A 16,905-nucleotide genomic window follows, 5' to 3' on the forward strand; every position below is an offset into this window, starting at 1 on the left:
AGAAAAGGAAATCACTCATCATTCAGAAAGATCTGTAACCTGGTCAGCTTCACAAGTGCAGTGACTGCTCTGGTCCCATGAGGAGATTGTTACTACCTGATGATCTAAATGTGGCTTTAGACGCTGTTTGACTCTAGATAAATGAATGGAGAGATGGATTCTGTACTGTAAGTGGGCAGAACAAGAACAATGCACCTGCAAGAGACGTGAGCAGAATGAAGAAGAAGAAGAAAGAGAGAAACAGGAGACGAGGATGAAGTGGGGGACAAGAATGAAAAGGAATAAGGAGGGAAGGAAGAAGAAAAGGTTGTCGGGGGAAAGGGCAGATTGAGGAGAGTTGCTCTTTAGGGTCTTTGAAAGCAGCAGGTCCTGGCTGGGAGCTTGACCCTATTGAGGAAGAGTGAGAGACCCAGAGAGGAACTGTAAAAGGAGGTAGAGAGCGAGAGGACACTTTAAAGGCCCTCCACAGGAAGTCCTCATTCTTCCCAGAGCCCGACACCCCCCACCAACAGCACAAAAACAAGGAAAAAGCCCTCATTTAGGATGAGTGCAGGTGAGAGAGAGAGAGAGAGAGAGGACCCCCATCCTCCTCTGAGGGGGGTCCTGATATCAAATCTTTTCCTTGGTAGGATAGAGAGAAATGTCAGCCAGAAGGAGAAGGTTCCGTGTCTTTTATCACTTTATTTAGATATTGATTAGTGTGGGTGCAAAGCTTGTTAACAAACCGTTTGACCTTATCTGCACTTTGTGACATTGCAGCATTGTATTAAAACGTAAGGAGTCTATATTGTTTGTAGTGTACAAAATATTAGAAATATTACCTCTGTGATGGTTCCTGGATTTCATGGCACCAAGTATCACTGAAAATAAAAAAACAAATAAAAATAAACACTCCACTAGTCAGTATGACTCTATTTGAGAAAGCATGTCGCTGGTTGTGTTCAGTGTCCCTGAATATAAAAGGTCAAAATACAGGGTGTAAAAGTCATGAAGACTGTTCTGCGGCATATTGAGTCATAGTTTGTATTGTCAGTTGCTACTCTCAGTCAGAAAGTTATAAAATGATATAAGTCTGAGTCGACAGAAGTTCCGTGCCGACAGATGCGTCAGTTAAAAACAGCCGTGTGGGGGTCGAGTGGGATTAGTGGTTCTTGCCCACTGACGCTAACACAGAGGTGTCAGCTCGGCACAGTGACAGTCAGCTGTTTTTCTCTGCTGTTGTGCAAAACTGGCAGAATAGTGTGTGTGTGTGTGTGTGTGTGTGTGTGTGTGTGTGTGCGCGCGCGTGCGTGTGCGTGTGGAAGTTCTTGGAAACACAATATCAAGCAGCATTTCTCTAATAATGATGCAGAGTGGTCCAACAGGTATGAGGAGGTCTACGGAAAAACACCACTCAGTAATATACATACGAGTCCATATATTAAAGTAAGGTAGTGAAAGTTTTTTGCACCCACTCATATGAGAAAACCACCAGGACAGAGACCCCCTTGTACTTTGAGTGAAATAGTTTTACCCTGAAGCTCTATGTCTAACATAAATAAATTACTGTACAAAATAATAACAGTGTGTATGTGGTGGCGTAAAAGTACAAATACCAACACATACCTTAAATCAGTACCATGCTGTTATACATGTACTTTGGGTATTCTGACAGCTATGTGTGTGTTTGTATTAGCCAGACAGGTGGGACTGATGCTGATCACTCTAGTGTGTGTGTGTGTGTGTGTGTGTGTGTGTGTGCGCTGGCTGGGACAGACTCTGGCCCCTCAGTGGGACTATCATTGCTGCTAATCCTCTTCATGGTCGACTAATCTGTTTTTGCCGAGGTCACTCCATCTCTGCGTCCCTCTTTTACTCCACCTCTCCCTCCCTCTCTTCCACCTCCCTTTCTTTTTTTCTTTTCCCCACTCTTCTGCAGCGTTCCTCCCTCCTCTCCTTACCTCATTTGACTCTTTCGTTCTAAGTCCCACTCCATCCACATCTACCATTCTTCATTTAATGACACTAATCTTATTACACAGAGAATCAAAGCTTTCACGTTAAACTCTCGTCTATTTGAAAATCAAACTAATAATAATGAGGGATTAGGGATCTTCCTTCCTCCCTCTCTCCATCCATTCTGTCGTCCACCTTATCTCCGATAAAATAAATAACTAAAATGTCTTGTAATTGTTGGGGAAATGCGCTTATTTGCCTTCTTTTACACAATGAGATGAGAAGGCTGACACCAATCTGAGAGCCTGGACTAAAACCAACTTTCCCTCCAACTCCAGTCTTTATGCTAAGCTAAGCTAACCTCATCCACATTATATACAGGTATATATCACCTCACTCTTCCTCCCTCCAACTTTATGTCCTTCCCCCTCCACTTGAATCCTTCCATCCAATCATCTCGTTGCTTTAAAGTCTTCATCTTACCTCTGCTCTCATCACTTACAAAACACACAGACACAAACTCAAACACGTGGTCTAATCATATTTCTTCCTATCTGGAAGCAATCAGTGATAGTGTTGGCTGCTCCCGAGCGCCTCGACAATACTGGCAGACAGGGAGGCGAACGCTCTAATTAAATTAAATGAGTGTGTGTGTGTGTGTGTGTGTGTGTGTATGAGGGGGTTGCAAGGGAGGGGGTGCACCAAATAAAATGTAGATCCAGCATCAACACTGCTTGACCCGTCTGTAGCATATACGGAATAATGGGAGCAGTCAAAGGTTTGACAAGAAGAGCTGTAAGTGTCAAAGGTCAAAAAAGGATGTTGATTATTGCTGCTACGTTAAGATCATCATTAGTGTTTGAAACAGCTTCCCTGATCCTACATCCTCTTTAGTGGCATCACTGTCGCACCTCTGTAGTCCATACAGACGCTGTCACTGGATAGGAATGTAATTTTGCAGAACCGCTCGATGTAAATGTGCATGAACTACAGTCTCATTAAGATCAGGAGAGAGCTGAGGTTATGTAAAATAAACTATTATTAATAAATGTTAGTGTTAGCCAATATGGTTTAGGACAGATTGTGGTGACAAGTTACTTCAGGGACCGGAGGAGATTCGAATGCTGGTCATCTGAATGAAAGAGCTAAGCGCAGATTAAAGCACCAAAACTGTGAAATGGCCTAAGAGGTGAAACAGCTGAGCTAAAATGTCTGTTTCTTCTATTCATTATGGCTGACGTGAGTGCAACATGCCTGCAAAGAAAAAAATAACAGTTCGATTTTCCAGTAAATATACAGTGCACGCTTCTACCTCTCCATGTGTTCCCTTGTAGAAAGTCACCCTCCTCTGTCACCCTGCCGAGAATGAAGCGTGGGGAAAGTGCAGCACTTTCACTGTTTTTCAAAGCCTTCCTGTCTCTCATGTTTCAGACCATTACTCCAATCTGCCTATTAGCGACAAGTGACGGGGCCACTAATTGTGATAGTACTTGGAGAGTGATGCTGTTGATAATGACAGGAGGCCTAGTTAATACAATGAGCTCAGAGCTGAATCTTTCATTCTTCACACACGTGGAACAGATTTGAACATGTCGGTGCTGTCCAAGCAAAGGAGAGCTCAGAGAGAATGGATGGTTTGGTCTGTAAGAAAGAGTATGTTCCATCTGGATGAGAAATTAAAGAATAAAAGATCTTGAAGATCCACTGTGAAAGCAGAAGTGTCTGTCTGTCGCCGTCTCTGTCTGGCAGACAGGCAAAACCCATTAGCAAGGCTCTGTTAGCGATCGCCTAGTAAACCGAGGCCCCAGTCATTCATTAGGCATCAATCAAAGGACGAGGTGTGATGATTAAATGATGAGTGCAAATGCTTAACGGTGTTCGGTGCATCAGGCCACTTTACTCTGACACTTGAAAATGGGGGGAAATAGATGGAAGAGAGACGACATGAGTCTCCATGTAGATGGCTGGAACTGGTTGGAACTGGATGCCTGCAACTGGTTATTATTCTCATGGAAGTTATTACCGAAAGTGAATTTCAAAACCTTGAAGTCAAAGCTTGAAATGGTCCGTGGAGCAAAGACAATTTACAGTGCTCATGTTGGCTTTCAGTCATTGTTGTCCATTTCAAGAAAATACTCGTCGTACTGTGAATGACGACGATATCCAGAGTCGGCTGTAGGAGCAGTGTTTCTGAATATTCAACGTGACATACAGTATGTCATAGTTTAATGTTGTATGTGCACACTGTATGTGTGTGTGTGTGTGTGTGCTGTCTGCCCTGTCAGTGCTGCTGAGCTGCAGTAGAGCTGACAGCTTGCTGTGACAGAGAGCCTTAAACAAACCAGCCGGGTCGGCCGCTGCACAGGAGAAATGCCTTTGATTTTATTGGGCTGGTTTGCGTGTGCGTGGCCTGTTGGCTTAGAGATTTCCTTACTGCTGTGTTTTATCTCCCTGCACTCTTTGGTCTTCTGCTCTGTCCAGAGGTGTGTGCTGAGAAAAAAAAGTGGTGAGTTAGTTGTTAGTTAGTTAGTTGTTCCTGACAACTTACATGCCTGTGGATTGAAACGTAAATTTTAATCTACAAGTGGAAAGAAATAGTAAAAATTGATCAGGATCATAACGAACTTTCATATTCATATGGAGTTTCTTTCTTGCTTTAATTCTTACAGTGTCACTTAAGGTTTAACCAGGTTCAGTGGATCTGCATGTATGTTGACGGTTCTTTTTCTTTCTTCAGATATAATATCTAATCTAAAAGATTTAACTATTTACAGGTCTGAGCCACTGGAGGGGAGCGTGGACCAAACAGAGGGTGCCAACCGTCCACCAGATCCACTCCTGCACCTGCTGGGACAGAACCGCCCCCAGCCTGTGTTGGAGAGAGATGTTAGGTGTGCTGCAAAAAATCCACCAAGACCCCACTGTGGATGTTTTGATGCAAACACAATCTCACACACAGAAAATCTTTGCATATTTTTTGGGTGGGCGTTTTTCAGTAAAGTATTAGCTACTTATTGTTTTCTTTCGCATAACCCTTTGTTATTATCTCTCTGGGGTGCCGGGGGAGAGATACGGCCCCACAACCCCGACCCTCACCATTTCTGTCACAGTGAGGCCCTCATGTTTTTACCCCTGAACTTAGGATTCGAACCAGCTTCTACAACCTTGCGGTTCTTGAACTAGCCCGCCAGGCCAACGAGTCCTCTTCCTGATAGGCGCTTCGCTCGTAGTGCTTTTATGTCTTCACGTTGTGTATTGAACTTTAAAATTCCCACTTTTTCGTTAGTCAATCCGACAACCTTAGAGTCTTCTATCCTACTGAGCTACAGTTGTCTGACAGATGTCAAGTATTTACAGTTCTTTAGTAGTTTGCATTGGGTATTGAACTTGAAAATGTACCAAGTCTCATAAGATTTGAACCTTTGCTCTCAGACACATCAGTCCAGCATCTTACAGCCTGAGCTACATAAGTTGACATTTGACACACATTTCTTTGAGCTTTTCACACTTTGCATTTGGTGTTGGACTTCAAAAAGTTCTTCACTCTACCAATAATTGAACCATTGTCTTTAGGGACATCAGCCAGTCTTCTTTCAGGCAGAGCTATCTGCTGAGGCAATTGATCAGTGTCTCTTAGAGGATTTCAATCTCCTTTTGCACATCAGGCTTCATAATATAATGTGAGTGTCATTGGAATTGAATTCTCACTTCAAAGTTTCAGAACCAGCACTTAACAGACTGAGCCATTTGATCAGATGTCCAATTTCCATATTCCATATATTGCATTACTATATGCTCTGTAGCACTTTGAGATTGCTGTGATGTAAAGTGCAATACAAATAAAATTATTATTATTATTATCCTTCAGTTATTGAGTGTTCACTTTGGGTCACTGACTTCAAATGTCTCTAAACCAGCTGGGGATTGAACAAACAACCTCAAAATGTCACATCGGTGAGCTACCTCACTGAGCTACTCAGCTAGACAATAGAAGTCTTTTCGGAACTTCTACTTATTCGTAAAATCTCAAACTCAAGCAACGCTGATATGTGGGATTTTAGTGAGGTAGAAGTAAAGGGAATTTAAAAAATCTTGACTGTCAGCTGAGTAGCTCAGTGCGGTAGATGCAAATTTGAAGTTTTGAGATTGTTGGTTCAATCCCCAGCTTGTTTAGAGACAATGACATAAAGTATATAAGTATTGTCGACATTCAAGATGGAAACCCACACATCTAAGTTTAAGAATCAAGAATCTGAGCTATTTGATTAGATGTCCACCTTCTATTTCCTTCCAATAATGACTGTATACTTTGGGTCACTGACTTCAAATGTCTCTAAACAAGCTGGGGATTGAACCAACAATCTCAAAACTTCAACTTTGCTATTTACCTCACTGACCTACAAAGGTAGACATTCAAAGAAATTTTGGAACTTCTACTTCTATTTCTTAGGAAAAAGAGTGGAAAAAGAAAAAGAAAAAAAATAGAAGTAGAAGATCCGAAAAAGTTTTGAACGTCCAGCTTTGTAGCTCACTGAGGTAAATATCAAAGTTAAAGTTTTGAGATTGTTGGTTCAATCCCCAGCTTGTTTAGAGACATTTGAAGTCAATACTTTAGGTCATTCAGCTTGTTTAGACACATTTGACCTAAAGTATTGACTTCAAATGTCTCTAAACAAGCTGGGGATTGAACCAACGATCTCAAAACTTCAACTTTGTTATTTACATCACTGACCTACAAAGCTTGACATTCAAAGAAGTTTTGGAACTTCTACTTCTAGTATTTTTCCCTATTTTTTCAACCTTTTTTTCAAAGAAGTAGAAGTAGTAGTTCCGAAAATTTTTCAAATTGTCAGGCTGAGTAGCTCAGCGAGGTACATCACAGACTTCACATTTTGAGGTTGTTGGTTCAATCCCCAGCTTGTTTAGAGAAATTTTAAGTCAATGTAAACACTCAATACTTGGAGGAAGTGGAGGGTGGACCTCTGATCAAATCGCTCAGACTGTTAAGTGTTGGTTCTGAAACTTTGAAGTGTGGGTCCAATCTTGACTGTTTACTTTGGGTCTCTGACTGACCAGTCAGTTCAGGAAAGTGTCAAACAGAAGTAACTCGGTAGTCTAGTGCTTTATGGCCATGACCTAAAACCTCAAAGTACAGGGTTCAAGTCCTCTACTTATCCATCTTCCTGCAAAAATGTTCAATAGATCCTTTAAAAGTTTCATGTCTTTGCTTTACATTTAATGTAAGCACTGCCATTTCAACTTATTTCTGAGTAAAGATGTTGAACAGAAACTTTGTAGAAATGTTTTCATTTACATAAATCCTACACAACACAAATAAGTTGACTGAAAACTTTAGCAGTTTGTCTTCGCGAAAGCCGACAGCAAGTTGAATCTGAAAAAACTTGGCATTAGTTACCTGAATAAGACAGTGGTGAAGTGGTAAGATTTCAAGCTCTTGTGCAGAAGGTTGACAGATCAAGCCCCACTTATACCGTGGCATAGTGGACATAAGTATGGACATATAACGGTCCATGGTTTGACTTCCTCCTTTAACAATTTTACAATTTGTCCTCTTGAATGTCTGATGTTCATGAGACCAAACTGGACAAAGCTCCATGTGAGAAATGGTGGTCGAGTGGTAAGACGCGAGGCTCTGGTGCGAGAGACCCAGAGTTCAAGACTGAGTGTGGACTCAAACATGAACGAACGAGATCCGTAGATCATGTGCTCTGCAAGACACTCAAACACGAACGAGATCCCAAAATTGAAACACGGACCTGGAACTTCCTCAAGTGCACGGCATTTCCTGTCAATGGATAGAGGGAAAGCGGGAGACAATAATGTCTGCTGTCAATGTGAAGAAATGCTCACATGCGACATTCCCGACAAGCATCGGAGAAACGTTGTACACACTGGTTGGCGTGGGGAGAGTGACGGTGCGTTGTGCGATTAACAAAAAGTAAGTAAAGTAAAACTATCAAAACAAATGAATAGATAAAAAGCAACAAATTCATGAATAAATTAAACTAAATAATGAATTAAATAAAAAATACCAATAAAATAATTTTTTATAAAAAATACAAAAAATGAAAAACATCAGTTAAAAAAATGCAAAACACCCCCAAAAAGCCATTTTTTCCCAAAACCACAAAAAATCTATACTATGGCACTGCCATGATCTGTCTTAATCAAGGATTGAACTGTCAACCTTTCACTTTCAAGGTAGTGCCTTTGCCACTGCACCACCAGGCTACACATTGGAAATTGGTTTTACTTCTATTTAGCAAATGACCTGACTTGACCCAGTTAAAAAAAAAAAATACCCCTAAAAGTTCATTACAAGACAAGGACAGACACTAATCTGCATATGCTTAAAGGCAAAAATTTAAAAAATATATGTCATATTACAAGCCATTACTTTCTCAGGTACATTTTTTTCTTTTTTTTAAAAGATTTGTGTAAGGTTCAGGCCTTTTAGGTTTAGTATCATTCCGCTCAAATTATGGTAAAGATATTGAAAATGAAAAGCAGGAGAATTGTATAATGGATCATCTGAACAGGAGAATTTAAGAATCAGAGGTGAAGGGATGGAGGGGACTCACTGGTAAAGACGGATGAACTGAGGATGAGGGTTGACGGGGTCCAGGGGTCCGTAGATCATGTGCAAGACAAGACGGAGGAGAGAGGGTCACAGTGGAGGAGTGATACACAGGTAAAGGTCTTACAGGGTCCATGATTAAATAACACATGTAAGGTAACACAGTTAAGATGTGGTCTCATGAAGGGACATATGTGATGTACCAAACGGATTCATAACTTCATCAATTTAAACGTTTCATGATTTCCTTTTCTTTGCAGCCACGTGAGCGGCTGTACTTATGTCAGAATGTTCACTATGACAATGCTAACAAGGCATTTTTGCTGCATTTCACATGACGTCTATCACTACTGGAACCCTAAACACAAGGGCCTCACTGTGACAGTAATGGTGAGGGTCGTGGAAGTGGGGCCAAGGCTCCCCCCGGCCCCCCAGAGACATAATAACAGAGGGTTATGAGGCATAAAAACAATTCTTGGACACAACGGGCCCTGTACACTGTTACTGATCTGGAGTGGACACAATAAGAGCTGCGGTGATGTGACACCCTGTGTTTCGAGAGCCCCAGACGAAGACAGTGAAACTAAATGGACAAACTCTGTGCGGAACATCAATAACCACTTTTACGTGCACCAAACCCCAGAGTACTTATTGTTGGCATTCCCACCCTGAATGCATAATAAACTGCTGATTTTGACATCACACACAACATTTTCCATCAAAGAAAACTGAACAATAGCAACTGAACAAACCTGCTGTCTTCAGGTGACTGTATGGTTCTGTCTGAAAGTCCAACTGAAAATGAATTGCATGTTGACTTTGCTGCGGTTTACATTTGATTTTTTAAGTCTGGTGTTCACCTCTGACGACATCTGTGCTATCATTGGCACAGTCGAGCTGACAAACTGCCAGAGACTGAATAACAACCAACAGCTTTTCTGGCATTAGTTTCCTTTGTATCTAACTTGAGGGCATGAACACACGTCCTGCAGCTTAGCAACGAACAGTCACCAGTGAAAGTATCCTGCTGGTGTCAGTTTGAAGGCTAGATAGAAAATTAGCTGCTCAGCTACATCCTTGCAGAGAAATCTGGGCCCTGTGCATGTGCAGCCCCAGCATGCGCCTTTCCCCTTCTAACACACCTGCTGGCACACTGGTACTAATACATGGGCGTTTCGAGGCCCGCCCCATGTTAGTTTCACTGTTCTCTTCACTAAGACAGGTCTGGCTGCAGCACTTTAAACAGCATGTAAACATAACTGCAATGCACACATGGCTTGTTAATGACAGTACAAGTTTACCAGACTGAGGTTTCTGATGTTTCCCTGAACACATTTCTTTCTATAAAGAATACTGAACTGCTGTTGAATGCTAAAAGGATGACTGTTCAGATGTGCTGCTCTCATCCATTTATTAAGGAGTGTGTGGGAGGCAGAGCTTCTTCTGCACCTCCCGTCACTAAGTAACCAAACCTGCTTGTCCAAGGAGGGGTACGCCTCACTGACTCAACTAACTTAACTAAGACAAGAGTCAAAATAGTCACAAGTGTAGTATGTGGGAGATGCAGAAACTATAGCAGGCCAAATAAAATTAAATTTCAATTTAATGCTACCACTACGGATAATAATAGTAATACATTAATATGAAAATTGATCTATGATTGCTCTGACCATCAATGAGAGCATCATCCATCTGCACAATTCTAGTAGGTAGTAGTATTTGGAGAATACAGATTGAAATTGACTGTTGACAGGATTATCAATATCATGTTTTAACCTTGCTCTACACATTGTGATAATTTTGTTGTTGTTAATTATTTTGGTTGATTTAAAATCTGATTATCATATCAGCCCTGCCTGCCGCTGATCTGGAGTCGCGTGAGGACCTCACTTCACCTGCAGCGAGTCGGCCCCACAAAATAGCATCACGCACAAACCGGGAACACAAACACAAAGAGCTGTGATCGGACAGGAGGGGAGGGGGCTCCTCTCTCTGTGCACTCGTCACACAAAGCCGACACGCAGGCATCAAAACTGTGAAAAGGTCAACATGATCTGATTTTAAGTGAAACCATCCACCTTTCTTAAAAAAATAAAGGCTCATTAGTATTATTATTGCTTCATTTCAGACTCATGGGTTCATTTAAGTATAAAAATAAAAAAGGAGGTGAAAGAAAGACAGAAAGTGACACTGTCTAGTGTTTGCCATTTAATCAATGGATTCGAAAATGTGTGGTCACTGACAAGGTATTATTATTTGGTCAAATGAAATATTTCTGTCAATGCTCTGATTGTGTTTCCGCCCGGGAGAGTGACTCTGCTTGATTTCCTGTGTTTGAAAGGTCCAATGTGCTGGATGCAAAGAGGCAGGGAGAGTGGAGAGGGGCGATTGTCACGGAGCGCGCAGGGCGAATCATACAAGCCACTTAGCCGCACTACAGCCAACCGGTACAAGGCAGCGAGAGGAGAATCCAGCCGTGCCAGTGCAGTTTACCAGCTCGCTGAGAGGCGGGCAGCACCTGACAGATGGCACTTTAGGAGCATAATCCCACAGGGCTGAAAAGATCCTGCACATGACGGGAAGCCAGTGCAGCCGGAGGAGACTGGAATACTCAACAACTCACTACGATGTTGAATGAAAGATCTATCGATGTGAAATATGAAGCTGCAAAGATTCACCCATCTGCAACTATTTTGGGACTTGAGTAAAAATGCCAAACATTCACTGTTTTACTCAAAGTGATTGGATTTTTATATTTCATTGTCATGTATGATATCAAACTGCTGGATAATTGTTATGGCCTATTGGTATTTTTCTTCATTCAATCACTTAACTGAAAAAACTATAATAATCTGAGGATTAATCAATGATGAAAATAATACTTGCAGCCATATGGATACATGTGTGTATTATTTTTATAGACAGAAGCAGACAGAATTTTAAAAAACTAAAGTGACAAATTGTTATTGTTTGTTTAAAAATTGCTACAGATCCATCACAGACTCGAATAAAATTGTATCTTTTGGAGAAATTGCTTTGCAGAATTGTCATTGATCCTTCCTATTAAAGCAGGAGGAGCACCGGGCCTGCGGCTGCTTTACAGTGGCACCATTGTACATTCATTTATTAAAATGTGCTCTTTAAAAAGCTGTAATATTTCTAACGGTATATCATAGGATTAATATAGTTTTTGTGTGGGGGTTGAATGTCTCTTTCTCTCGTGCTCGCCACACAGCGCTGGGGAAACAAACAAAAGGGACGCTTTGAATGGCATGTGCTCCAGGCGTCAGTCATCTGTTCCCTAGCAACGGGCACAACAGAAAAGCACCTGTGACTCTGAATGAAAGGCTGCCTGGCCCTTTTAGTTTGACCATAAACTAGAGACCATTTGAAAACATATAGGGTTTTATGAGCTTTATAGGTCAGATTGTGTGATTCCCCAAATATCCAATTGTCCAAATCATATAGATTATATCAAATAAATAGGGTTCAGATGGTCAGAGTTACTGATCGTATATATTTGAAGTATATTCAAAATGAAAACTCTAAATGGTTCATTATGAACGTAGGCCGCATCCTATTATATGTTCGAATGCAGTTTAACCAGATTTCTGTTCTTACTGACAATTAAGGACACGGTGAATCATTTAAAAGCCATATTTACTTAATTCTGAATTCTGTTTGCGGAAAGGGGCCCATTTTAAATCACTAGTTTTATTTCTATTATTACAGTATTCGTGTATAATATACAGCTCACACTTTATACTCTGGTGAAATTAAATATGATAATATCAGAGAGCTCCGAAACAGAGGACATGCGCACAGGACTGAAACTGTTCACGTGTGTTTTTTTGGCAGCAACACACACGCACGCACACACACACACACACACACACACACACACACAAAACAGATGACCGAGGGGGTAATTTTTTTTAGGTCTCGCGCTCCGACGTCACCAGAACCTCGCGCAACTGCATGCAAATCACGTCTGCGCTCGAGCCTCTCCATTGGACGTCTCTCGCTCATTTAGCTGCTGTCAGAGCGCGCGGCCCGGCCACGCTCCGGTAACTTTTCCCAGCACAGCTTCAACCAAAGTCTGAGCTCTACCCACCGGGCTCTGCTGCGCTCGGCGACCGCGGACGACTGTGGAGAAGTGTGGAGCAAGTTTTCCTTTTGAGTGGATTTCACCCTGAGACTATACGGCAGCTTTTGTGCCCCGTCTCTCTGCTGCCGTTCCTCTTCACCCCCCATCTTCCTCGGAGGTCAGCCTGGATGTTTCTGTGTGTTTGACTGAGAAGTTGTGTCCAACCAAGACGAGGTGAATGTACAGCATCATGATGGAAACGGACTTGCATTCCCCCGTGGTGCCCCAGACCAACCCATCCAACCCGGGGGGACACCCCGGAGGAGGAGGCGGGGGGGCCGGAGGCAAAGTGCCCCAGGAGAGAATCAAGAGACCCATGAACGCCTTCATGGTGTGGTCCCGGGGCCAGCGGAGGAAAATGGCACAGGAGAACCCCAAGATGCACAACTCGGAGATCAGCAAGCGGCTGGGCGCCGAGTGGAAGGTGATGACCGAGGCGGAGAAGAGACCGTTCATCGACGAGGCGAAGCGGCTCCGGGCCATGCACATGAAGGAACACCCGGACTACAAGTACCGCCCGCGGAGGAAGACCAAGACGCTGCTGAAGAAGGACAAGTACTCGCTGGCCGGCGGGCTCCTCGGCTCCTCCGCGGGCATGGGCATGGGCGGCGGGCAGCGGCTGGAGAGTCCCGGCGGGGGCCACGCGGGGGCCAATGTGGGCTACGCCTCGCACGTGAACGGCTGGGCGAACGGCGCGTACTCGGGCCAGGTGGCGGCGGCGGCGGCGGCGGCGCACGCGATGATGCAGGAGGCGCAGCTGGCGTACACGCAACACCCGGGCACCGGGGCTCACCCGCACCACCCGCATCCGCACCACCACCCGCACCACCACCACCACCACCACCCGCACAACCCGCAGCCCGTGCACAGGTACGACATGAGCGCCTTATCTTACAGCCCCATCTCGAACTCTCAGAGCTACATGAGCGCGTCTCCGCCGGGCTACGGCGGCATCACCGGCTACACGCACCAGCACCAGAGCGTCTCCCCGGTGTCCGGGGCGATCGGAGGGACACTGGGCTCCCTGGTGAAACCTGAGCCGAGTGCCAGTCCCCCGGTGTCCACCGCGCGCGCGCCGCCGCCGCCGCCGCCGCCGCCGTGCCCCACCGGGGACCTGCGGGACATGATCAGCATGTACCTGCCGACCGGCGAGGCGGCGGGGGACTCGTCGGTCCAGGGCAGACTGCACGTGCTCCACCCGCAGCACTACCAGAGCAGCGGCTCCACTCCGGTCAACGGGACGGTGCCTCTGACTCATATCTGAATCTCTACACGTACACGTACACGCACTACAAACCACAACCAAATATTTAAACTCTAGATGTGGGCGCGGGCTGCTGTTGAAGTGTAAATTATAGGCGGTTATAGCCATACAAATGCAAACACTTTGAACTGAACAAACTTTTTATTTTTATTATTGTTATTATTTTTTAATTTTTCTTTAAGTGATGGATTTTTTTTTTTCTTTGTCAGTCCGAGCTAAAGGAAAGCGCCTCTCGTTCACTTCTGCTCTCTGGAACAGAGCATGCCAACTTCTGACACGATTTAAATTATTTATTCCCCCGACATTTCTGTGGAATTAAAGGCAGCAGCTGTGTGTGTGTGCGCGCGTGTGTGTGAGAGAGAGAGAGAGAGAGGGAGAGAGAGAGAGAGGGAGAGAGAGAGAGAGAGAGAGAGAGAGAGAGATCCTGAAAAGGGGTTAAAAGACGGAACCCTAATAAACGTTTGCGCAGGATGTGTTTGAAAAAAAAGGAAACGTTTCTTGGCTGCAGTTTCAATTGATTTCCAGTTTTAATGCTTGTGAACATGTGAGTCAATCGGTGTAATTTGACATTTGTTTTTTGTTGTTGTAAAACCTTGTAAATTGTGAATAAATAGGCCTACTTACTGAAAACGCCTTTATGGAACTGTCTACATGATTGACAAAACACCAGGTCCCCCTTTTCGTTTCCAAGACGAAACGACAATAATTCCACTGTGGAGAAAGTGTTAGATTTGTTCGTGGGCTGTTCATTTTTGCAGGGGCATTTAAACCTCCAATATTTGCTGTCCATTTACATTTATTCAATTAAGTATATTATTTTTTATTTAATATTTAAAAAAAACTCTTGTATCCTCAAGTCTCATCACGTGTCGGCCACACTGTCAAAAATACAAATGACAACAAAATAATAAGAATAACAACATTACAGACGGACGTGTTGTGTGATGTTTTTTTTCTTTTTCTTGATTCATTATTTCACTTATAATTGAAAATAATGCAAACATGATCATATTTTACTTTTCTTTCTGATTTTTTCGAGAAGAATCAATTAAAATCAGCCACATTTTTAAGGTGGCATAAAGCTTGATGAATCACATTTCATGTTGGACACCATCCTGTGTAATGTGCCATATTAAAATGATGGAGATATCATCTTTTCATGGGAAAACAAGGCTGCATTTTTCTCCTGACATTACTTTTTTTGTTCACACTTATTCATATGACATCCTGTAAGTTAAAGGTTGCAGAAAACACGTGTTGTTTGAGGGTTTTATTTCCAGGGAGAAAATATTAGTCTAATATCTCTTAATGTTCAATTTATCGACCTTTTCTTAATTTGAAATTCAACCACCGTTTCTATAAATCTTATTCTTCACTGTCAATGTTTTATTTATAATGTTAAATGTCCTCATTTGTCTTAAAACATGTTGAATTATATGTTGATTTCTTATTTTTCTCTCTTGCGTGTTCTGAAAATGCAGGATAAACTCTTCCTCTATCAAAATTTGGCCTTATTCTGTTATTATGGAATCATCTGCACCTTAAAATACGTTTTTATCTCATTTTAATTTGCTTCTCCTCAAACTCTTAATTCTCCACATTATTGTTTTGTTCAATTTGAACAAGCATCTATTAGAATTTAGTTTGATAAAGGTTATACTATATATTTCGGTATCTGATGGTTAAATATTGCACTCTTCGGCCGAGCAAAGCAAAGTTTCTTTTTTTTTTTACCGTCCTGCAGGGTCATGACCTCGTTAATCTAGATCTCAAGCCAAAGTCAATCCGACAACAAGAGTATCCGGTGATCAATAAAAATATGAATTCCTCAATTGGGGCCAATTTCAATCCCGTCTCCACCCGGGTCCCTCTCCCCCAACACTGCTCCTCAAATCATCCCTCACTCCACAGCCCTCAAATGCCTGCGTCTGTGTGATTCTCCAGGTTGTTCAATTATTTCCTTCTTTAATTCAATGGCTGAAATGCTGGAGGCCCCGGGGACGGGGAGGGAGGAGTGAACGAGCACAGAGGAGGGAGAAGGCGAGGAGAGGAGGTTTTTGTGTTGGAGGAGAATGGGGATTAGTCCTGGTGTAAGCCGGGGCAGCCCGGGGGTCACCGCCAACAAAAAGCCCAGCAAACAACACCCCTGGTTTTATCAGGCTAATTCCCACTCGGGTCTGGACTTAAAAACAAGAGGCCAGCGCAGAGGCAAGTCACATAAAATAAAGATGTTTCCAGGGACGTCAGGTGTTTGAACTGAAGGTATTTATTATCCTGAACGTCCCCTTATGGATTTTTTAAGGTACATTTCATGTCTGGTCATTTCTGATCTCTTTATTTTGTTTTCTTTGGGAATTGTTTTAAAAAATGGGATTGATATTTGAGGGGGTTTATCTCGACTTTGATTAACTACATTAATATGAATGAAAAAGAAAGGTATAAAATCAGACATTTTAAGGAAATAATACATGAATGTTTTTTTTCTGATTGATGGTGGTTAAGAAATATTTATAGTGATCACCTTTTCAACCACAAATGCATCAACTGCTGCATGATTGATGACAATAAATATAAATTCTTGTTTTCTCATAATTTTAGATGATTTTGCATCACATTAATATATATATATACTCAATCCATCTTATTGAACTATTTTAAAGAAAAAAATTATTACAAATTCTTAATTTACACATCAGACTAATATGAATAATAATTGGACAAGGAGTTAACGGTCAGACTGAGAAGCTGTGAAAGGTTTGTTGTTCAGACTTCGAAATACATGAACTTGCATTAAAAAAGAGCATTGGGTAATATTTATAAAGAGTTTAATCCAAAAGTTCACTTAAATCTATACTTTTGAAAAGGTTTGTCAAGTATTTTTAAAATTTCAGTTTTATCTTGAATCTAAATAGTAGAGTGAAAATGGCAAAGAGACGATTTGACAACTCATTTATCACTGAT

At 42.4% G+C, this 16,905-nt stretch overlaps 1 protein-coding gene and 2 long non-coding RNA genes across 3 annotated transcripts in view; 2 read left to right on the top strand and 1 right to left on the bottom strand.

The window, feature by feature from the left end:
- The window catches only part of LOC118313576, a 54,624-nt gene extending 43,056 nt beyond the window's left edge, over positions 1-11,568 (top strand). Inside the window, exons 4-5 of the long non-coding RNA XR_004794482.2 lie at positions 4,710-4,826; positions 10,875-11,568. This is a non-coding gene — a long non-coding RNA (uncharacterized LOC118313576). The remainder of the gene's footprint in view (positions 1-4,709; positions 4,827-10,874) is intronic.
- Positions 821-16,905, bottom strand: part of LOC118313588 — a 31,886-nt gene continuing 15,801 nt past the window's right edge. Inside the window, exon 3 of the long non-coding RNA XR_007031725.1 lies at positions 821-860. This is a non-coding gene — a long non-coding RNA (uncharacterized LOC118313588). The remainder of the gene's footprint in view (positions 861-16,905) is intronic.
- Positions 12,568-15,347, top strand: sox1b (SRY-box transcription factor 1b). Its single transcript, XM_035639121.2, has one exon. It carries the CDS (start codon positions 12,859-12,861, stop codon positions 13,942-13,944), a length of 1,086 nt encoding a protein of 361 aa, XP_035495014.1. The 5' UTR covers positions 12,568-12,858; the 3' UTR covers positions 13,945-15,347.

This window comes from Scophthalmus maximus, chromosome 1, assembly GCF_022379125.1.
Source record: "Scophthalmus maximus strain ysfricsl-2021 chromosome 1, ASM2237912v1, whole genome shotgun sequence".
Classification (NCBI taxonomy): domain Eukaryota; kingdom Metazoa; phylum Chordata; class Actinopteri; order Pleuronectiformes; family Scophthalmidae; genus Scophthalmus; species Scophthalmus maximus.

Bases quoted from the DNA above. Each gene is read 5' to 3' on its own strand.
- sox1b (XM_035639121.2), top strand. From the start codon at position 12,859: ATGTACAGCATCATGATGGAAACGGACTTGCATTCCCCCGTGGTGCCC.